Source organism: Natrix helvetica, assembly GCF_964273705.1.
Source record: "Natrix helvetica genome assembly, chromosome: 2".
NCBI lineage: Eukaryota > Metazoa > Chordata > Lepidosauria > Squamata > Natricidae > Natrix > Natrix helvetica.
In genome coordinates this window covers 62530958-62548905 of record NC_138552.1, presented here as the reverse complement: position 1 = coordinate 62548905, position 17948 = coordinate 62530958, and the positions used below count along the sequence as shown (strand labels likewise).

General features: G+C 39.0%; 1 protein-coding gene across 7 annotated transcripts in view; it reads left to right on the top strand.

Annotated features, from left to right (window-relative positions):
* The window catches only part of SECISBP2 (SECIS binding protein 2), a 32266-nt gene extending 14608 nt beyond the window's left edge, over positions 1 to 17658 (top strand). For 5 of the 7 annotated variants that reach the window (XM_081942013.1, XM_081942009.1, XM_081942014.1 and 2 more), the window contains exons 12-18: positions 41 to 210; positions 1949 to 2120; positions 3119 to 3278; positions 7502 to 7722; positions 7889 to 8043; positions 10932 to 11130; positions 13747 to 17658. In XM_081942013.1, coding sequence (XP_081798139.1) covers positions 41 to 210; positions 1949 to 2120; positions 3119 to 3278; positions 7502 to 7722; positions 7889 to 8043; positions 10932 to 11130; positions 13747 to 13856 — 1187 coding nt within the window. In that variant the 3' untranslated portion in view covers positions 13857 to 17658. The remainder of the gene's footprint in view (positions 1 to 40; positions 211 to 1948; positions 2121 to 3118; positions 3279 to 7501; positions 7723 to 7888; positions 8044 to 10931; positions 11131 to 13746) is intronic. The other 2 variants (XR_014174435.1, XM_081942011.1) reach the window with 2 other exon arrangements.
* The last annotated feature ends 290 nt before the right edge of the window (positions 17659 to 17948 follow it).

Genomic DNA, 17948 nt, shown 5'->3' with positions numbered 1-17948 from the left:
CCTCCATCAGATTACATTTATATATTTATATTTGTTTCAGTTGGTAGTGGAGTAACATTGTCCACAAAGGAACCTCCCAGAATGACAAAGGCTTCACCGTCAATTCAGAAAAATACTCCACACAACCCCTTGGACTCTAGTTCTCCATTGGTCAAGAAGGGGAAGCAGAGAGAAGTCCCAAAGCCAAAGAAGCCAACATCACTAAAAAAGGTACATTACCTAACCACTCCAAGTACAGTATAGTGTAACTGTTACTCCTTTGCCCTACCAACATTTCTCAACTGTGACAACTTGAAGATGTGTGAGCTTCAGCTCCCAGAATTCCCCAGGCTGGCTGGAGAATTCTGGTAATTGATGTTGACATGTCTTAAAGCTGCCATAGTTGAGAAACACTGTTATGGATGCTTCAGCCTTATATGAAATTCTTCAAACTGTTGCTATAAGAAACATACTAAGTACTAATACATTAATCCTTAGGGATGTTGGCAGGGGACAGAATGTATCTGCCTTCAGTGTGGAAGGGATTGCCATTCCCAAATTGGACTTTTCAGCCACACCAGATGCTGCATTAGGACCTCTTTTCAGAGCATGATACCATAGTCTTTTGAGACTGAAGGATGCCAATGTGTAGGGATGTGGGTAAGATAGAATTTGAGTGAATTCACTGTTAAGGTAGAATTGCTGAAAGAGTTTTTTGGGAACAGACTATTGAAATGATCAGGAACATCAAATCTATAAGCTACCTTATTTTGACACAATAGCATAACATTAGTACCCTCCTGTGAGCTACCTTTTAATTTAACATTAGAAAGATGCTTCTTCATGTTAATATAATGCCATAGTTTTCTCATAGGATTTATCTATTAATTTAAATGTTGCAATTAGCAACTGCTTGTCAGAGATGTGTAACAGCCCTTCTACTCCTCTAAAACTACACCACCAGGTCTGCCTCTACCAATAGAACAGCTCAAGGTGATGTAACAAATAGTCTTCTGTTTAGTGTGTGCTGCCACCATTTTGTTTTCTTTTTCTTAAACAGGATTGTAACAGGCCAAAAGAATGAAAATGTCCTCCCTTTTTTGCAATTGAAGGAATTTATGGGCATTTAAACTAATACCTGGTTTTTTTCAGTCTGTAAAGACCAAGGCCTTCTGATGCATGTTACCACATTGTAATCTACATAAGACATAAAGTGGCGTATCTGTTTAAAATAGCACTGAAAGTTTCTTAAGAATATACAGTAGTAGTAAAGAAAGCATGAGAGATGTTGGTTTTTTTAAAAAAATAAGGCTCAAAAAAGAAGTATTAACAAAGACACGATGGCTTATTACAAAATGTTAATGAAGTATTAGAAGAAAGACTAGCTTTGAAAAAATTGAATGAGGCTTACTTAGTGCCTGCTCAAAATCAAGTCAAATCCAAATACTATTCTTTCTGGATATTAATGCACATTGAAGTCTGCATAAGTCAGATTCTTTTCTGCATTCTGGAAGATTTCATTCACAATTTGAGCTTAGATTCCTGTTTCTTTCTTCACAGTTAGTCATGGCTCCCAAGAAAATTCCACAAAAGGAAAAGGGAAAAATGTCTAGCCAATTTCTCCCATGCTTCTTAGCTGCCAAGAAAGAGGTGTTGTCCTTCCTCAGGGATTTGGACAAGTGACCCTTTAGATTTTTGGCCCATGGGGGGTCAACATGAATAAAATCTGACCTAATGGGACTCTCTTAAAAGCCTACATTATTAAAGGCATTCATTTCAACCCATCCCATTGAGACGTGAACAGGAATTCAGTATTTTCACATATTTAAAATCTATTCACTTGCCTTACTACCTTTCTTGGAAAGTCAGACAAAAAGGATCTTAATGTAGTTAAATTTTGCCTGCCAACATTTTAGGATCCAGTTAACCTTATTTAGGGAGAGCCTAATGCAAGTATTTTCTTTTTAAGATTATTTTGAAGGAGAGAGAACAGCGAAAACAGCAACACGTTTTAGAACAGATGGCTACACCGAAGAAAGCTGATGCTGTTGAGCAGAATGCAGAATCTGTTCCTGATGACGAGCAATTTTGTAAAGCCCCCAGAGAAGGTGCAGGGTTCATGGACAACGAGTCAGGTCCAGGTGCTTGTAGGGAATGTTTTTTTTTTTTTAATGTGTTAATGAATAATTGGTTTGGCTTGTTTGTGGTACAGCTGCTTCTGCACATAAGCCTAGATATTGCTTTTTCCTACAGTGTGCACACAAAAAATCTTGTTTAAAAATTCTCATCTTCCTTTTGCAGATATAATTGCCACCTTTGAGCCTTTTGTAGATAGTTAAAACCTACAATGGACAAGGTTGGTCTTCATTACACCAGGCTTATATCTTAAATTGGCCTCTAGGATTGCCAGATTTTCTACATGCAAAAGGCACCGTTCAATTTAAAACAGGAACAGTAAAGAATTAGCTTCTCATATAACCCAAGGGACTTGAAAATGCGAAGAAGAGATAGTATTTCTATTTTATGCTTTAATCAAATTTTTAATGTAAATATAATGAGAACTATAACATAGTTACATTTAAAATTAGTTATACATTTAAAATCTATAACTATACACACATATATAGAGATATATCATATTATATACATTTAGTATATGTGTATGTATCACTTATTCTTCATTCTCAAGAAATATATAAAGTTTAACAATAAATTAAATATAAAATGCAATGAGAACATAAAATAAAGGAAAATGCAATGAGAACATAAAATAAAGGAAAATGGGGGGAAACTCATATAAATGTCTCACAGCAACAGAAATTTTGGGTTCCATTATGGTCATTTAGTCCAGGACTACCTGTATTTATAAATATGAAACATATTCCCTTTGAAGGATGATGATGTGATTATTTTAAATGTTAACTATTTGCTTTATGTACAAAGATTACTTAAACGTTAAATAGAAATATGTAAGACGTCCTGTTCTATGGTTTTCATTTCTGTAATCTCTCCTTATGTGGCCTGTCACTTTTCATGCCAGTTTCACTTTAATAATTCCTTAAATTAGTCAATAATACTTCTAAGGCTTCTTATCTATTAAAAAAATAATCATTTGTGTATTCAACTTCCTTTTACTTAGAAGTTGTAAAAGAAGTTGCAGAGTACCCGGTACTTCTGACGCAGAGTAATTCAGAAGTGGACTTGAAATGTACAGAATCTAGTGGCTCCGTGCAAAACTCCATTGCTCCATCACAGTTGAAATCCAGCTTTCCCAAAATCCATAGCCGAAGATTTAGAGAGTAAGTACATTGGTATCAGTCATTCAAACATTGCTTCTGTTATAGGCCTGGGAGGTCTGTGAAGCAAGATGCCTGTAAAAACTTTCAAATTGGATAGAGTAGGAAGATACCATTTCTTATTCCCCCCAACTTGGGTAACGTGAATGTTTGAAGGGAAGCTCTACTCATACTGATCTGAAATGTTACTACAGCTTCCCATGCAGTGCACAATTATGTTTTTTTCACGCTCATGTTCAAACAAGTAATTTTGACTTGAAATCTCCAGCTGAACCTCTGAAGAGCAGAAAGGGATGGTGCTGCCTCTATGGCCCTCTTCTGCATCCAATATGACTTCCTCCATGCGTTCAGTTACATGCTGGATTAGTAAAATTCTGGAATGACCTTAACTGTAAGGAAATTACATTTTAGGGTGGAATGGTAGATTTGCACTTTTGAATAAGCTTGTCCACTGGAAATTTTTGGTTCACCAAAGAAGAAATCAACATTTTTGAACTGTCTTACTCCCTTATATGTCCCGTTTGGTTCCGGTGATGTTAATTAGGTGTCAATTTGGTTCAGCCCCTGGTATAAGTAGGGGCAAATATCTTCCATCTTGACTTGTGCCAGGTAATAATCCATAGCTTGTCCAAAGACATTTCCTAATGATATCCTTCCACCTAATTGGTATTTTTTCCTTTTTCTACTTTGTTCAGTGTTGCCAAATGTAGGGATTTTTTTCCTCGTCCTAGTCCATCATACCACTTGTCCAAAGTATTCTATGCTAATCATTGTTTCAAGGGAGACATTAGATTTTATTTAGTCCAGAACTGTTTGGGGGTTTTTTTGTAGTCCACAGCATTCTTAAAATTGTCTCCAAATCTGAAATCCTCATTTTTTCACTCTAACTTAATGTCCAGGATTAATTGCTTTACATTTCTGCTGGTAAAAAAAACATGTATATATCTTTATTCTTCATGGTGTCAATTTGCCATTGCCATCCTGCTAGGGTTAATCTATTCTTTATTTCTGTAGAATACTGTCCATCCTTATTCTTGACCCTAAACTCCTACCTTCAGTTCTTTCAGCTTTTAGTTGTATGTTCACAATGTATATGGATTGATATGCCCTTTGTTTTCTTACTATATTTTTTCTTACTACATTAACCCATTTTTTCCACTTCTCATTTATTGTCCAATGTTATTTTGAGTCCAGAACAAGCCACCACATTCTAGACGTTCCACAAAATAATTTTAGGCGAGGAACAATTTGATAGAACTAAAATGAGAAATATTTTAGTTATTAAGTAAGTATAATCTTTATTGTCATTGTACTTAAATACAACGAAATTGATTAATCTTTAATAACTCCCTGCAGGTATAGACTAGTTTTTGCCCAACTCTACTGTGGTACTAGGAGCTCAAAGCCGCAGCATCTAAGCGCGCCAACATCTTGTTCTTATTCCATCTTATTCCAGGCTTCAAGCAAAATAAAATCTGGATGGGGTTAGTAGGATATTGTGTGCCTCTCTGTTAAGTAGTGCATCTTATAAAGTCTCCTTACTTTCGGCAAACAAAGTCAGCATTTTATGCACATATCAAATTTTTCAAACTTCCAGGTTTGTTTCCAAGTGTCTAGCCTTTCTATTCTTCTATAGATTGTCTGTATGATTTAAATAGAGCAATGTGTATCCTTTTCATACTTGCTTCCCAATTCTGAACAACTATTTTTTCCACATGTAGTTCTTACAGTGGCTTCTTGGTCAGTATAAAGGTTCATCTGAGAAATAGTTGGATGTTCTGGCATAACTACCCTGTTTCTCTGAAAATAAGACCTATCCTGAAAATAAGACATGTTTTACGTGTGCACATAATATAAGCCCTACACCCAAAATAAGCCCTACTTAAGAGCCTGCGGAGCCAGCTGGCTGCCCATTCCATCTGGTTGCTTGCAGTGCTGTATCCATGAGGCAGGGGTGGGTGGGTGGGGAGCCACCTCATGCACCTTGCAAAGGCTTACTTCAGGGCTTCCGCAGCTAGGCCATCCAAACCCCAACACCTGCCACATGGTGGCAGCACCAACAGCCATGTGCAGCAGGTGGTGTATGCAGGCCTACTTTTTCTGCTTGCTCAAGAGCCGCAGCGAAGCAGGAGGCCAAGTGATGTGCTGGTGTTGTTGTTGTGGCCAGAAGGTGAGGTATGTGTCTGGGCGTGGATGGCCTGGCTGCGGAGGCCCTGAGGTAAGTCAGTGTGTGGCATGTGGAGCAGCTCTACCCCCTGCCTCGCCTCATGGTCACAGCACCAGTGTGTTGCTCGGCCTCCTGCTCCATTGTGACCGCGAACAAACAAAAGAAGTGGGCCAGTGGTCATACAGGATCTTGCTGGATAGGGCTGCTAGAGCCACCTCTACAAGGCGAGGCAGGTGTTGGGGCATGGCTGGCCTGGCAGCAGGGGCCCTGAGGTAAACTGGTGCAGGGTGTGTGAGGCAGTTCCACCTCCTGCCTCATAACTGCAGCCCTAGCGTACCACATAGCCTCCTCCCTCCCCCCCCCACCAGCAGCAACAAGAAGTTTCCTGTACATGGAAAACAATGTACACATGGGTGTTGTGACAGTGGCTGACTATATCCAGACAGAGGGTGCTGGGTATGTATATCTTGGACCCCTTCCATGCTGGGCAGTTCCATTGTGTGAGTGTGTGTTAGTTTTCCTTGAACCACAGATCTGTTAGAAGTGCGGCTTGTATGAACTTCCCCTGAAAATAAGCCCTAGTGCTTATTTTGGAGCCCAAAAGAAAAGAAGACCTGGTCTTATTTTCGTGGAAACACAGTAATATATATTTCACATTCTGGCAAGACTTCTAGTCATAGTTATACTGTGATGAAGCGAGATATCTTAAATTATCTAATTAACTTTACTATCTGTCCCATTTCAGCTAGTTGAACTCATTAATAGAGTGATTCAGTTATTTTGTTTGCAATTATATTTTCCAATCTCCGGGCCTCATAGTGTTCTGTATATGAAGTAAAACTCTTAGTACCTTATCTGTTTCTTCTGTAGCTTTAAACAATTCAGTAGGAATTTCATCTATGTCTGGTGCTATTCCTTTTGACAGCTGGTTTAATGTCTCTTGTCCTTCACTTCTAGGGAAGTCAGTTCCTGAATATATTCCTCCGCAAGAAATGTTTCTATTATTCTGCAATCCTGTTTGTAAAAAATATTTGAGTATTATCTTTCCAACTTCTATTAACCTCACTTGCTTCTATCCAATTCCTTTCATGTTTCTTCCTAAGAAGTCCTAACTTGGCTGAAACCTCTCATGATTTTTTAAAATCTTTCTAAGGCTATCTCTACTTTCTTATCATTTGCTCTTTTTTCTACATTATTCTTTACTTTTTTACATTATTGAACTATTTAATCATTTCCTGCTTGATGTTGAAAGTCTGTGTTGATTTATCATAAATCTTATTGCCAGAGGCTTTAGCTTTCATCCCTTGTCTTTTCTCAGCTATCATGATCCTTAATCTGCACGTCATTTAAATAATTTCTTCTTTGAAATGTTTGAATTTTACAGGGTCTCTTATCTCTTCTGATCTCTCTTCAGGTTTTTTTTTCACATAAGTGTATCCTGTCTGTTCCCTTAACTGAGCTTAATTTCTGAATATATTTCTCCCAGTAGAACTTTCTTTAGCATTTGTTTAACTTTTAAAGTTTAACTTGCATATTTGACGTCAATGATTCATGATTTGTTCAACGATTGTCACCTGGAAATGAAGTGAATCTTCACTTCAAAAGATTGAACAAAGTATACTTTTTTGATCATCTGTTTCCTGTTATAAAGGAGATTTTAGTCTGATGTTGTACATTCAGTGATGTCCATTTTGCTTATGGTGTCCCAAATATTCACATGAATATTGCATAGCATATTTTACTATTTACTATTCCAAGTATTGTATGTCAGAAATCTAACTAATCAGGATATAGCTGTGTCTACATAAGGAAAATTTAAAATGAGGACAATTTGCCTGGCCTTTTCTTTTTTTGTATATATATTTCTCTTGAATGTTTCTCTAAGGCATTTTAGTCAGTATTTTTGTAGTTTATTTCATGGTTTAGAATGTATTTGTTCTGAACACAGACTTCTTATTTATTTATGTGTATGTATCTTTGATTTGAATGGATAAGAAAGAAGGTAGACAGGAGTCTCAGGCATTTGCTGAAATACTGAAACAATTGATTCTTTCTTTAGCTACTGTACCCAAGTGCTTAGTAAAGAGGTTGACAGCTGCGTTACAGATCTCCTAAAAGAGTTGGTTCGTTTCCAAGACCGCTTGTATCAGAAAGATCCTGTGAAGGCCAAGACGAAACGCAGACTCGTTTTGGGACTCAGAGAAGTGTTAAAACACCTGAAGCTGAAGAAGTTGAAATGTGTCATTATTTCTCCAAATTGTGAAAAAATTCAGTCAAAAGGTATGTTTTTTTACATTAAAGTATTTACCTAAAGCAAACAGATGACTTGTGATGTAGTTTAGTGGGACATTGGAAAATCCCTCAGGACATAAATGAAGAGAAATTAGTTACTCTGACCGCAAAATTCTTTTAACGGTTGATTCTTTTGTTTTTTTTTAAATCATAGGTGGGTTGGATGAGACTCTGCATCTCATAATTGACACTGCATGTGAACAGAATATTCCATTTGTTTTTGCTCTCAATCGCAAAGCTCTAGGGCACTGTGTGAACAAATTAGTGCCTGTTAGTGTGGTGGGAATATTCAGCTATGATGGTGCTCAGGTGAGTTGTGCTATAGCCACTGTTTGCCCTCTTCGGTTAATATTTCAGCTTTTAAAAGTCTTAATTATTAGTATTACAACATCTACTGCCAGCATTTAAAAAGATGCCAATCAATACTCCAGGGTATTTTTCTACGCCCTTAAGTAACTTGGTGCTATTCTAAGTATTAGAGCAATGCAGAATGGTTTGTTCATGATTACTTGTAGTAACCATGTTGCCACCCAGCAAATATGTCAATTTTATGCAGTTACTTATATATTCAGTGCAGATGTCTGTAAAAAGAAAGTTTCTGCGTGCATGGCTACAGGTAACTTTGTTTATTAGATTTATATGCTGACCATCTCACTCTCAAAAGCAACTTTTTTCAAATAAAAGTTGACTTTCATTGAATCAGGGCTCTGCACTGAATACATGGACTGCTTAGCAAGCAGGAATCATATCAGTGAGAAGATGGTTTTGTCTCAAATGTGTATATGTCAGATGCTCCTTTGTAATAAGTATTGAGCAACATGAAGAAAATAATGTTTATATTTGAAACTTCAGCAAATTACCGTGTTTCCCCAAAAATTTTCTTTTGCCCCACAAAATATGGCCTTGGGCTTATTATCAGGGAGGGCTTATTGTTTTGGGGTTGCTGGGCGGCTGCTCCCTTGCGAGCGGACTCCCAAAGCAGCTCTCCCAGGACACCGCCGCCACCATGCTCCGAGCATAAAGCTCCAAAGCTCCACTGCAGAGTCTTCCAGCATCAGCTGCTCTAGGATTGCTCTCTATGGTGGGCCGGCTGCTGGAAGACTCTCTGTCCGGCAGCCGGCCAACCATAGAGAGCACTCCTAGAGCGGCCGATGCTGGAAGACTCGGCAGCGGAGTTTTGGAGTTTGAAAGTTATGCTCAGAGCGTGGCGGCAGTGGGCAGTGGCAGTGCCCTGGGAGAACTGTGCAAGGGCTTGGTGAGGCTGGGGGCGGAACAGGCGCTCGTGCAACCCCTCTCTCCAGCCGGGCAGAGCTCCATGCACTGACCTAGCAGGTATCCCTAATGTGCCAAGCCGCGGGAGCTGGGGAGCGGGCAGAGCGCCACGTGGCTTGGCGCCTTAGTGATACCCCCTAGGTAAGTGAATGGCACTCCGCCTGGCTGGAGAGGGGATTTGCCAGGCGGCTGCTCGTGAGCGTGGTCACCTCATGGCTGCTTCGCCCCTGAGGCTGTGCCCAGCTCTTCGGAAGTCCGCTCGCAAGGGAGCAGCCGCCCAGCAACTCCCCCCTCCAGCCAGACAGAACACCACTCCCCAACCTAGCGGTATCCCAAAGGCGGCAAGCAACGTGAGCCCCTTTCCCCTTCCTCCCAGCTCCCGCGGCTTAGCGCCTTCGGGATACCGCTAGGTCAATGAGCGGTGCTCTGCCTGGCCGGAGGGGGGTGTTGTCCAGAGGGTTTATTTTCGGGGGTGGCCTTATATTTTTGCCCACGCGAAAAATGTGGCAAGGCGTTAGTTTCAGGACAGGTCGTATTTTCGGGGAAACATGGTACTTTCTCTTTGCTTTCCTGCCTACTCCTACAGAAATGCCTTTTTGGCTGTAGCAGAATATTATTTCTAACTTATTTGAAGAAAGAAATCGCTGCACTTTCCCCATGCCCCAGTTACTCCATATAATTCAGAACATAGTATATTACAATTGTAAACAAGATGCACTGTGTAGACACATTAAAAAACAGATAAGTGATTAATCCAAGGTCCTTTACAAGAGAAGATATACCTATTTCACAACTGCACCCACTTCCCAATGTCAGTGGGGAAAAAAACATAATTTTCCATTTAATTTTAGTATTGCCTTCCCAGTATTTCAGTCTCCAACAGTAATTGCAGTTGTTGGTTTATTAGCATCAGTCCATTCCCTTATGTTGGTGCAACATCTAGGGTTTTTTGTCAAGATGATAAACTCTTTTGCTGCTTGGTTTAACTTTACATTCCTAGATGATAGCAATAGCACTTAGACTTATATGCCACTTTACAATGCTTTACAGCTCTCTCTAAGTGGTTTACAGAGTCAGCATATTTCCCCCAACAATTTGGGTCCTCATTTTACCCACCTCGGAAGGAGAGAAGGATAAATCAATCTTGAGCCTGGTGAGATTCGAACTGTCAAATTGCAGTCAGCTGGCAGTCAGCAGAAGTAACCTGCAGTACTGCACTCTAATCACTGCCCCTCCCCCAGATGATCAACTTATTAAAACTTAGTATGATGAGTTGCCCTACATTCTTATAAATAAGACCCCATTTGTAAATACTGTGAAGTTACTGATGAATCAAGAAGTTTCATGGCTTATGGATTCCTAAGGTGGACTTTCCCTGAAACAAAAATAAGTAAACTGGTCTTAATTATCTGTACAATTGTATTTGTATCATGCCGAGTTCATGTAAGTAGAGTTTGTTTTCACATACAGTTAGGATCTTGGCCACAGAGTCGTCCAGAGGCACTATAATATGAAATGAATTTTTACATAGGTATCATCACTGTTCAACAGTTTTTTGGTTTCAGTGTACTGCGTTTGTAAATTCTGATTGCTAGCAAATTTTATATAATGTTACTAGGTATTCTCTATTACACAATTTTCAGTAGGCAGTTCAAGCACTTTAATTTCCTGTGTGTTTTATTATTTTATTAAATGCTATTTTCCAGAATCATTTTTGTAGTCTCTTGTGTTTGATGCTTTAGCTTTTAAAAATAAAAAGCAAACAAACCCTTGATTTCCACATACCATTGAAGTTGGGAATACATGTCAGCGTGAGACTGTTGAGTTATTTAATCCCTGAACATGGAACTATGCTATTTGGGGATAATCAGTTATATTTGATGAGAAAGTTCTAAAATGCAAAATTCCCAATTCTTATAAATCAGGACTACTTTCACAAAATGGTGGAATTGACAATGGAAGCAAGGCTGGCGTACAAGGAGATGATTTCAACTTTAGAGAAGGAGTCAAGTGAAGATGTAAAACAAAGTGACTGTGTACTCCAAACTGATCAGGAAGAGAATTGTGCACTAGATAATGGTATAGTGCCCTTTCAAGAATCTGAAGAGGATGCCCCAAATTACAGTGAGTTTTCAGGGTCTTTGTTTAAATACGTAAATTATTTTTGGTTTATCTGTATATTTTCATCTTTAAGGTAAACAGTTTTATGATAGCAGAGATAGCACAGTTCAGTGATTACAGAATGTTCTGGATGACTCGAGAATGTTCTGCTCTCCCACTACAACTATGCCATCCTTGGAGTACTTCAACATTTTCAAAAGTAAATTTCTTTAACCAGCAGTAGTTTTAGAAGCTTCAGAATTGAGTTCCAGGGGAACAGAATATTCTGGAATATTCTTCAATTGCAGATTTGCACATTACTTTGTTGTTGCAGAATATGTCATTTAATTCTTCAAACCTTGAGTACGCTAATCTTGGTTTGTTAATCCTTGCTGCAGTTTGTATTTCAGTCTTTAGAGTGATGTCAGAGGCTGCCTTTAAGCCAGTCTTGCCTTGAGACTTCTATAGCAGAATAATAGTGTAAAGTAGTCTAATACCCAAACATAAATACAGGTATTCCTTGAGATACAACAGGACACTTAATGAACATTCAAAGTTACAGCATACACCCCAAAAGTTAAATACAAATCGGTTACAAAGTTACAAATTCTGCAGTGCCCCATGGTCATTTGCCCTTATCACTGATCATAAGAAATGCTGCAGCATACCCACGCACCTATTTCCCTCCATCCTGTCCAGCCAGGTTCTCAGAAGTGCTGGGTCTGCTTTGCCAACATACTGGGTTCCATGCACTTTTCTCCACCCCCATCATCATTCGCTTACCTTTTGACGAGCTCAGGAAGTTAGGGTAGAGAAGGCCGCTCCCTCATTGGGCAACGTGGCACAATCAAGAGGAAGAAATCCAGTCAGGTTTGTTTCCGTTGCAATTCTTTCCTCTCCAGCTAGCATAAACCACTACGATTTCCTCTTAACTCTGCCAGTGCTAGCTTTTTACGCTAGCGGTGCTAAGAAAAAATCGCACCTATTTTGGTTCCTTGCAAGTCTTTCCATCCCAGTCAGCATTAATTGGTGTGATTGTTTCTTAGCGCCGCCAGCTGTAGCATTACGCTAGTCTTAATGCTGGTGCTGCTAAGAAGAAATCATGGTGATTTACGCTGGCTGAAGAGGAAAGGCTTGCAAGCAGTCAAAATAGGCACGATTTCTTCTTAGCTTTACGCTTCTCTTATACTGGTAGAACAAAGAAGAAATCCCATCTCTTTTGCTTCCATGGAAATCCTTTCCTCCCCAGCCAAGGTAAATCACTACTGATTTATGCTGATTGGGGAGGAAAGGCTTGCAAAGAACCAAAATAGGTGTGATTTCTTCTAAGTGCCGCTAGTGTAAAACTATGCTGGCGGAGCTAAGAAGAAATCGTAGTGCTTTATGCTGGCTGTAGAAGCAAGAATTGCAAGGGAAGCAATCCTGATTTCTTGAGCTTGTTAAAGGATGACTAAGTGAATGGTGACAGGGTGGAGTATGGATAAGGCCCATAGGGCTTTGGGGAAACTGAGGGACAGGAAGCAGAGCATGGGATATTTTAGATGGTGGGGGAGTCCTCCTGGGAGTATCTGTCATTGCACTAGGACTCCCTGAGTTTGTCCCGGTTTCTCCCATCCCTGAGTCACCCCATGCTCTACCTTAGAACCCACACATTCTTTAACAAATGTATAGGGGAAAGCAGGGACAGGGGAGGTCTTTAATTAGGTGCTTCATTTAACACAATAATGGAGCATGACTGGGCAGGCTCCACTACTGTTGTAAGTCGAGGACTACCTGCACTACAGATATCCAGAACGATACTGCCTCTTTAGGAGAAGCCAAGCAAAACCATCATTACCTTGTTGATCTCATTTGTGATAGAACATGTATTTAAAGTTGAATACCCTTCTCAGAGCGGTAGAACACCTGTGTTATGTTTGGTCTCAATTATAAGACAAGTTTGAATCAGTGCTCTAGATCAGGGGTCTCCAACCTTGGCCATTTGAAGACTTGTGGACTTCAAGTCCCAGAATTCATCAGCCAGCAAGCTGGCTGAGGAATTCTGGGAGTTGAAGTCCACAAGTCTTCAAGTGACCAAGGTTGGAGACCCCTGCTCTAGATTCTTCCACCAACACACGTATTATTTTTTCATTTCTGATAGCAGTACTTCTTCTGAATGCAGGCCATATTGTGCTTTACTGACCAAACAATATATTAATACAAGGGTCTCCATCCCCAGGTCTGAGGTATTGGTCCATAGGAACTGGGCCGCGCAAGCAGCGGGAAAGCAAGTGAAGCAAATGCATCTAGGTTGAGTGCAAAACCATCTCCTCCCCCAGCCCCACCCATCCATAGAAAAAATGTTTTTCATAAAACTGGTCACTGGTGCCAGAAAGGTTTATGAATGATTATGTGTATTTTTTGTGATCTGGAGCTCAATACAAGAGTTGCAAGTTTTGAGTGGGAAATAGTTACTAGTTAGCTACTATGGGGAACCATTTTTCCAACTCTAGTATTCTCAAAAGTATAGTAAAACTACATTGCATTCCTACCTTTTACGTTGTAGCCTTTGTAAGAATTATAGTCCATAACTGTTGTTAATATGTCTTTGCCCAGAGGAAAATCTTTTTTTTTTGTGTTTTGTTTTGTTTGCACCTCTAGTTAAGATCTGGAAGCAAAAGCTTGAAAAGGAGTATAATCCCTACATCTTGGAGCTGGAGAAACTGTCAACAACTGACATGTTGCCCTTGGGTGTTGAGGAGCCTCAGTAAATCAAGACTACCTTCTTTGGCATTATTGACTTTTACTTTATGTGTGTGTCTGAGTGTATATAGACTTGTAAATAGTGAGTTACCTAAATTTAATTATCTGTAATATGGGATAGAAAACCCACAGTTGAATTTCTGAGATAATTTAATGCCAAAGAATTCAGAGCCGTCCAATAACTTCCCTCCAAGGACGGATTCAATGAAAGCGCTTGGCTCATCCAAATGGAACACAGAATGAGACAGAAATCGAATCAGGTTTGTTTGTATTTTCATATAGCAAAACTGTAGAGAAAGCACCTTTAGCAGAATGCCAGACAGCTAGTCTCTGCTCCTATAAGCACAGAGTCTCCAATCACTGTTCTCATGATTTCCTATAATTATATCACTGGATTGATACAAATGAACTGCATTGCGCTTGTAAGTGGTTGCTTTTTCTCTTTACGATAGAATACACAACTCTGCATAAAATAATATGAAATGAAAAAAAATTGAAGGGAACACCATTTATTTTCTCTGGGACTTTATTGTAAATATATAAAATATACTAATATATAATGATTCCATTTGGATATATGCAAATTAGCAAAAATGCAATACTGTCAGCTGGTTTATTTTGTGATGGAGCAAGTTGGTATAGGTCATGGGTTTGTCATTAAAAGATGGTAGAAGCAAAGCGGAATTATTAAATACATAGAGAATAATCATTAATTTATTGGTACTGTATTTTCCTATTCAGTCTCGCTCTACAGCTTGATATTAACTTTTGAAGGCCTTTGTAAAGCCTTGGAACTGACAGATACATTTGTTGCAAATATCCTGAACGGGATCATCTCAGCTAGCAACTAAAACTTCAGTAGTTGGTGGTAGATTAGAGTCATGGGGGCTATGACGGTTTAGTGGTGAAGATGCTCACCTCCTAATTCAAGGTAGCATCAGATATTTCCTAGAGCGCAAAGAAAAAAAAATCTGTAAATTTTGCATGGTGTTAGGAAGGGCATCCAACCAGTAAAATGCTCAGCTCCATTGGCCCACCTCTACCCCAAATTAAGGGATTAGAGGGTTGTAAAAGGGAATTTGGTAGTAGATTTTAGTCATAGTTACAAAAAATGTCCATCATATGATAGCTTACTTTTTGCATACAAAATAATTTCTTTGTTAATGGCTATCTTTAGAAAGCTAGCAGAAAGTGGCAGCAATGCAAGGTGAGAAGCAGGCAATGTGAAATGACTGAGTTTACTAAGCACTCTTTTCTACAGTTTTGCTCATTTATCCATGCTAAAGGCAGTTTAACCTAGCAGAGAAAAAAGTGTGAAGGGTCATTGTGTCCTAGAACAGCAGTCCTCAACTTTTCTGGCTTGGCAACTCGGCAGTGGGGAGAAGAGGAGATAGTTCCCTATGAGTGGCAGGTGAGTGTACACAAGCGCACACAGCTCCATTTTGCAAGCAGCCACCACTTGCTTGAAGGGAGCTTCGCGTGCATGCACATGCTCACCCGCCACTTGTGTAGCCCGGTTCCAAACAGGCCCGGCCCGGTAGTGGGCCACAGCCTGGGAATTGGAGACCCCTGTCCTAGGATGTTAAAAAAAACCTACAATCCAGTCCTTTGTATTAGCTTTCCAGGACTCAAATAAACTTAGAAGCTGAAGAGAGGTTAGGCTGATCTATCAGCATAACTTTTTTTTCTCCAATGGAGCTGGAGGTATCGTTTCAGTCAGAAGAACCAACTGTTGTGTGGGAGTTTGACACCTCTGCTTGGACGGTTTAGCCATTCTTATTTTGCCAGAGAGATTGGAGGATTGTTCCATTTTGAACCATTTTATGATAAGCTTTCCAACATTTCAGTGTCTCGAGACAACTGAATAATTGTACAACTACTGTATTTTTTTTTTTTTTTTTGCAGTATGCTTCTTATATTGCAAAAGATGTTTGCATTAAAATAACATCATATATTGGCAGTTTCACAGAGAAAATGCTGCTTTTCTTACGTACTTGTAAAAGTGTGGAAATTTTCATTGTAATTTTCATATCATTCCAGTCACACTTGTAATTTACTAACAGGTGTATTTCCCAGTGCTCGGATTTCCAAATGCTATTTGCTCCTTTATTAGTAAGTATCAGTAAGTACTGGTAAGAGAATTTGGTTAAATTTTTATGTCTTCCTATGCCTTTATCTGCATAAAATGCAGATATCTTATTTCTCTATTAGCAATGCTAGGGTATTGGGGGAAGTTGCCTTTTGCCAAGGAATGTACTTAACATTTTTTAAGAACGGTGGGATTTTTTTCATTGTTCATCACATTTTGAAAACATATCTTTCTTACTTCCAAAGTTGACAGGGGTTTTTTAGTAACAGTTTTATGTTTTAATGCGCCTGAAACTGCATCACTAATTTTGAACAATTGTGGTTGGAAGATGTTCTGGTGGATGCAGAAAAAGAGAATTGAAGGTAATCTTAAGCTACCTCGATCTACAATAAAATGTCTTAAAGTCACTGCTGTGTGTTATAACGCTGGAGACAGCATAGCTCAGACTCTTGATTATTTGTAATATCTTTCTAGTTAGCAACACTTTCTACATTTCCTAGCAAACGAAAGTTATCAAGAAGTTGTGAATTTTCATTGGGTTCTCTATATATTGAAGTATGTAGTTTTAAAAATGGAATGGGGTTACAGGAAAACTCTTCATCTAAAGGTCCAGCATGGGACTAGCAAGTGTGCCTCAATGATTTGATAAGATTACTGATAATTGGGAATGTTGTGATTTACCTTGTGGCATCACTATGAATTTCTGCATATTCTGCAAGAACTCTGAATTCTGCTAACAGAAATTTAAAACCAGAGAAACAGATTCTGCTAACGGAAATTTAAAACAGGGAAACAGATCCCATCTTGTTTGACTTGAGTGGATGACTTGATTTCATACATGGTTGTATTCATACATCCGTTGAAGGCTGATTGCACAATATGTTTCAGCAACTCTTCTACCAGGTTTCCAAGTAAAGTTTGTAAACTGAAACAAAGTGTTTTGCATGAGAATTGGCATAACTTAGCTCTGAGCAGGATTAATGGTGTAATTTTTGCTAGTCATACTCCATCTTCATTTTTAGGTGCAGTGTAGTTGTAGCAGTTACAGAGTTTTCATTTACTTTGTCAAAATACATATTTAACTGTTTTTTTAAAAACCTGGTTTTTTTACTACCTGATTCAACAGATTAACCTTTTTTAAGGCTTCAAAATAACAAGATTATGACAACATTATAAGAAATAGTTGAATTTTTCAGGAGTTATTTGCAGGCATAATCCGTTTTCCTCAAAAGATCCCGCAGCCAAGTAACCAAAGGGAAAGAACCTACCTTGCCTGAATTATACTGTCTTAATACATGTATAGTGCAGTGAGATTTCATGTACTTTCCATGTACTAGACCAGCTGGAATTGTTCTTTTGAAATAGGCAAAGATCGAAGTAATCGGTCATGGGATTCATTGAATCTGTCATAATGCTGTCGTGCACATCTTGTAACATCCTTCTTCTTTTTCTTGGCATGGGGATATTTATAGAATACCTGATGGCAGCACTTCAATACACACTGTTCACATCAGCTGATAAAACAACAGGCTAGTTTCACGGCACACAGGTCATACCTGAGCTAGTTCGATGTCAGAGTATCTTTTCTTTTTCAACAATACTTTTAGCCTCTTACGCTGTGCCACTTTTGTTGCAACTGTCCTAAATAAATACGAACCAGAAATAGCCTTTTAATTCTTGTGAGTCAATGTACAGTAATAAATATAATAACTTGTCCCTGATCTTGCTAAGCATAAATCTTACTTTCTGCAAGGATTTAAGACTTTGCACACTCATATCAACTTCTCAATTTCTATTCAGTCTTTATTACAGTCACGGACCAGCGCAGCAACTTCTCAATAAACTGACAAGTGTGTAATTCATAAAAGTGCACTTTGAACTACTACAGTCATATTAGATTTCTGTGGGTCCTTTGAATTGGCTCTGGGAGCATTCTGGAATAGAGATTTTATGATGAAACTGAGCTAAAAATACCGGGTTTCTTCAGTGCATTTGCTGCTTTTGGCAATAT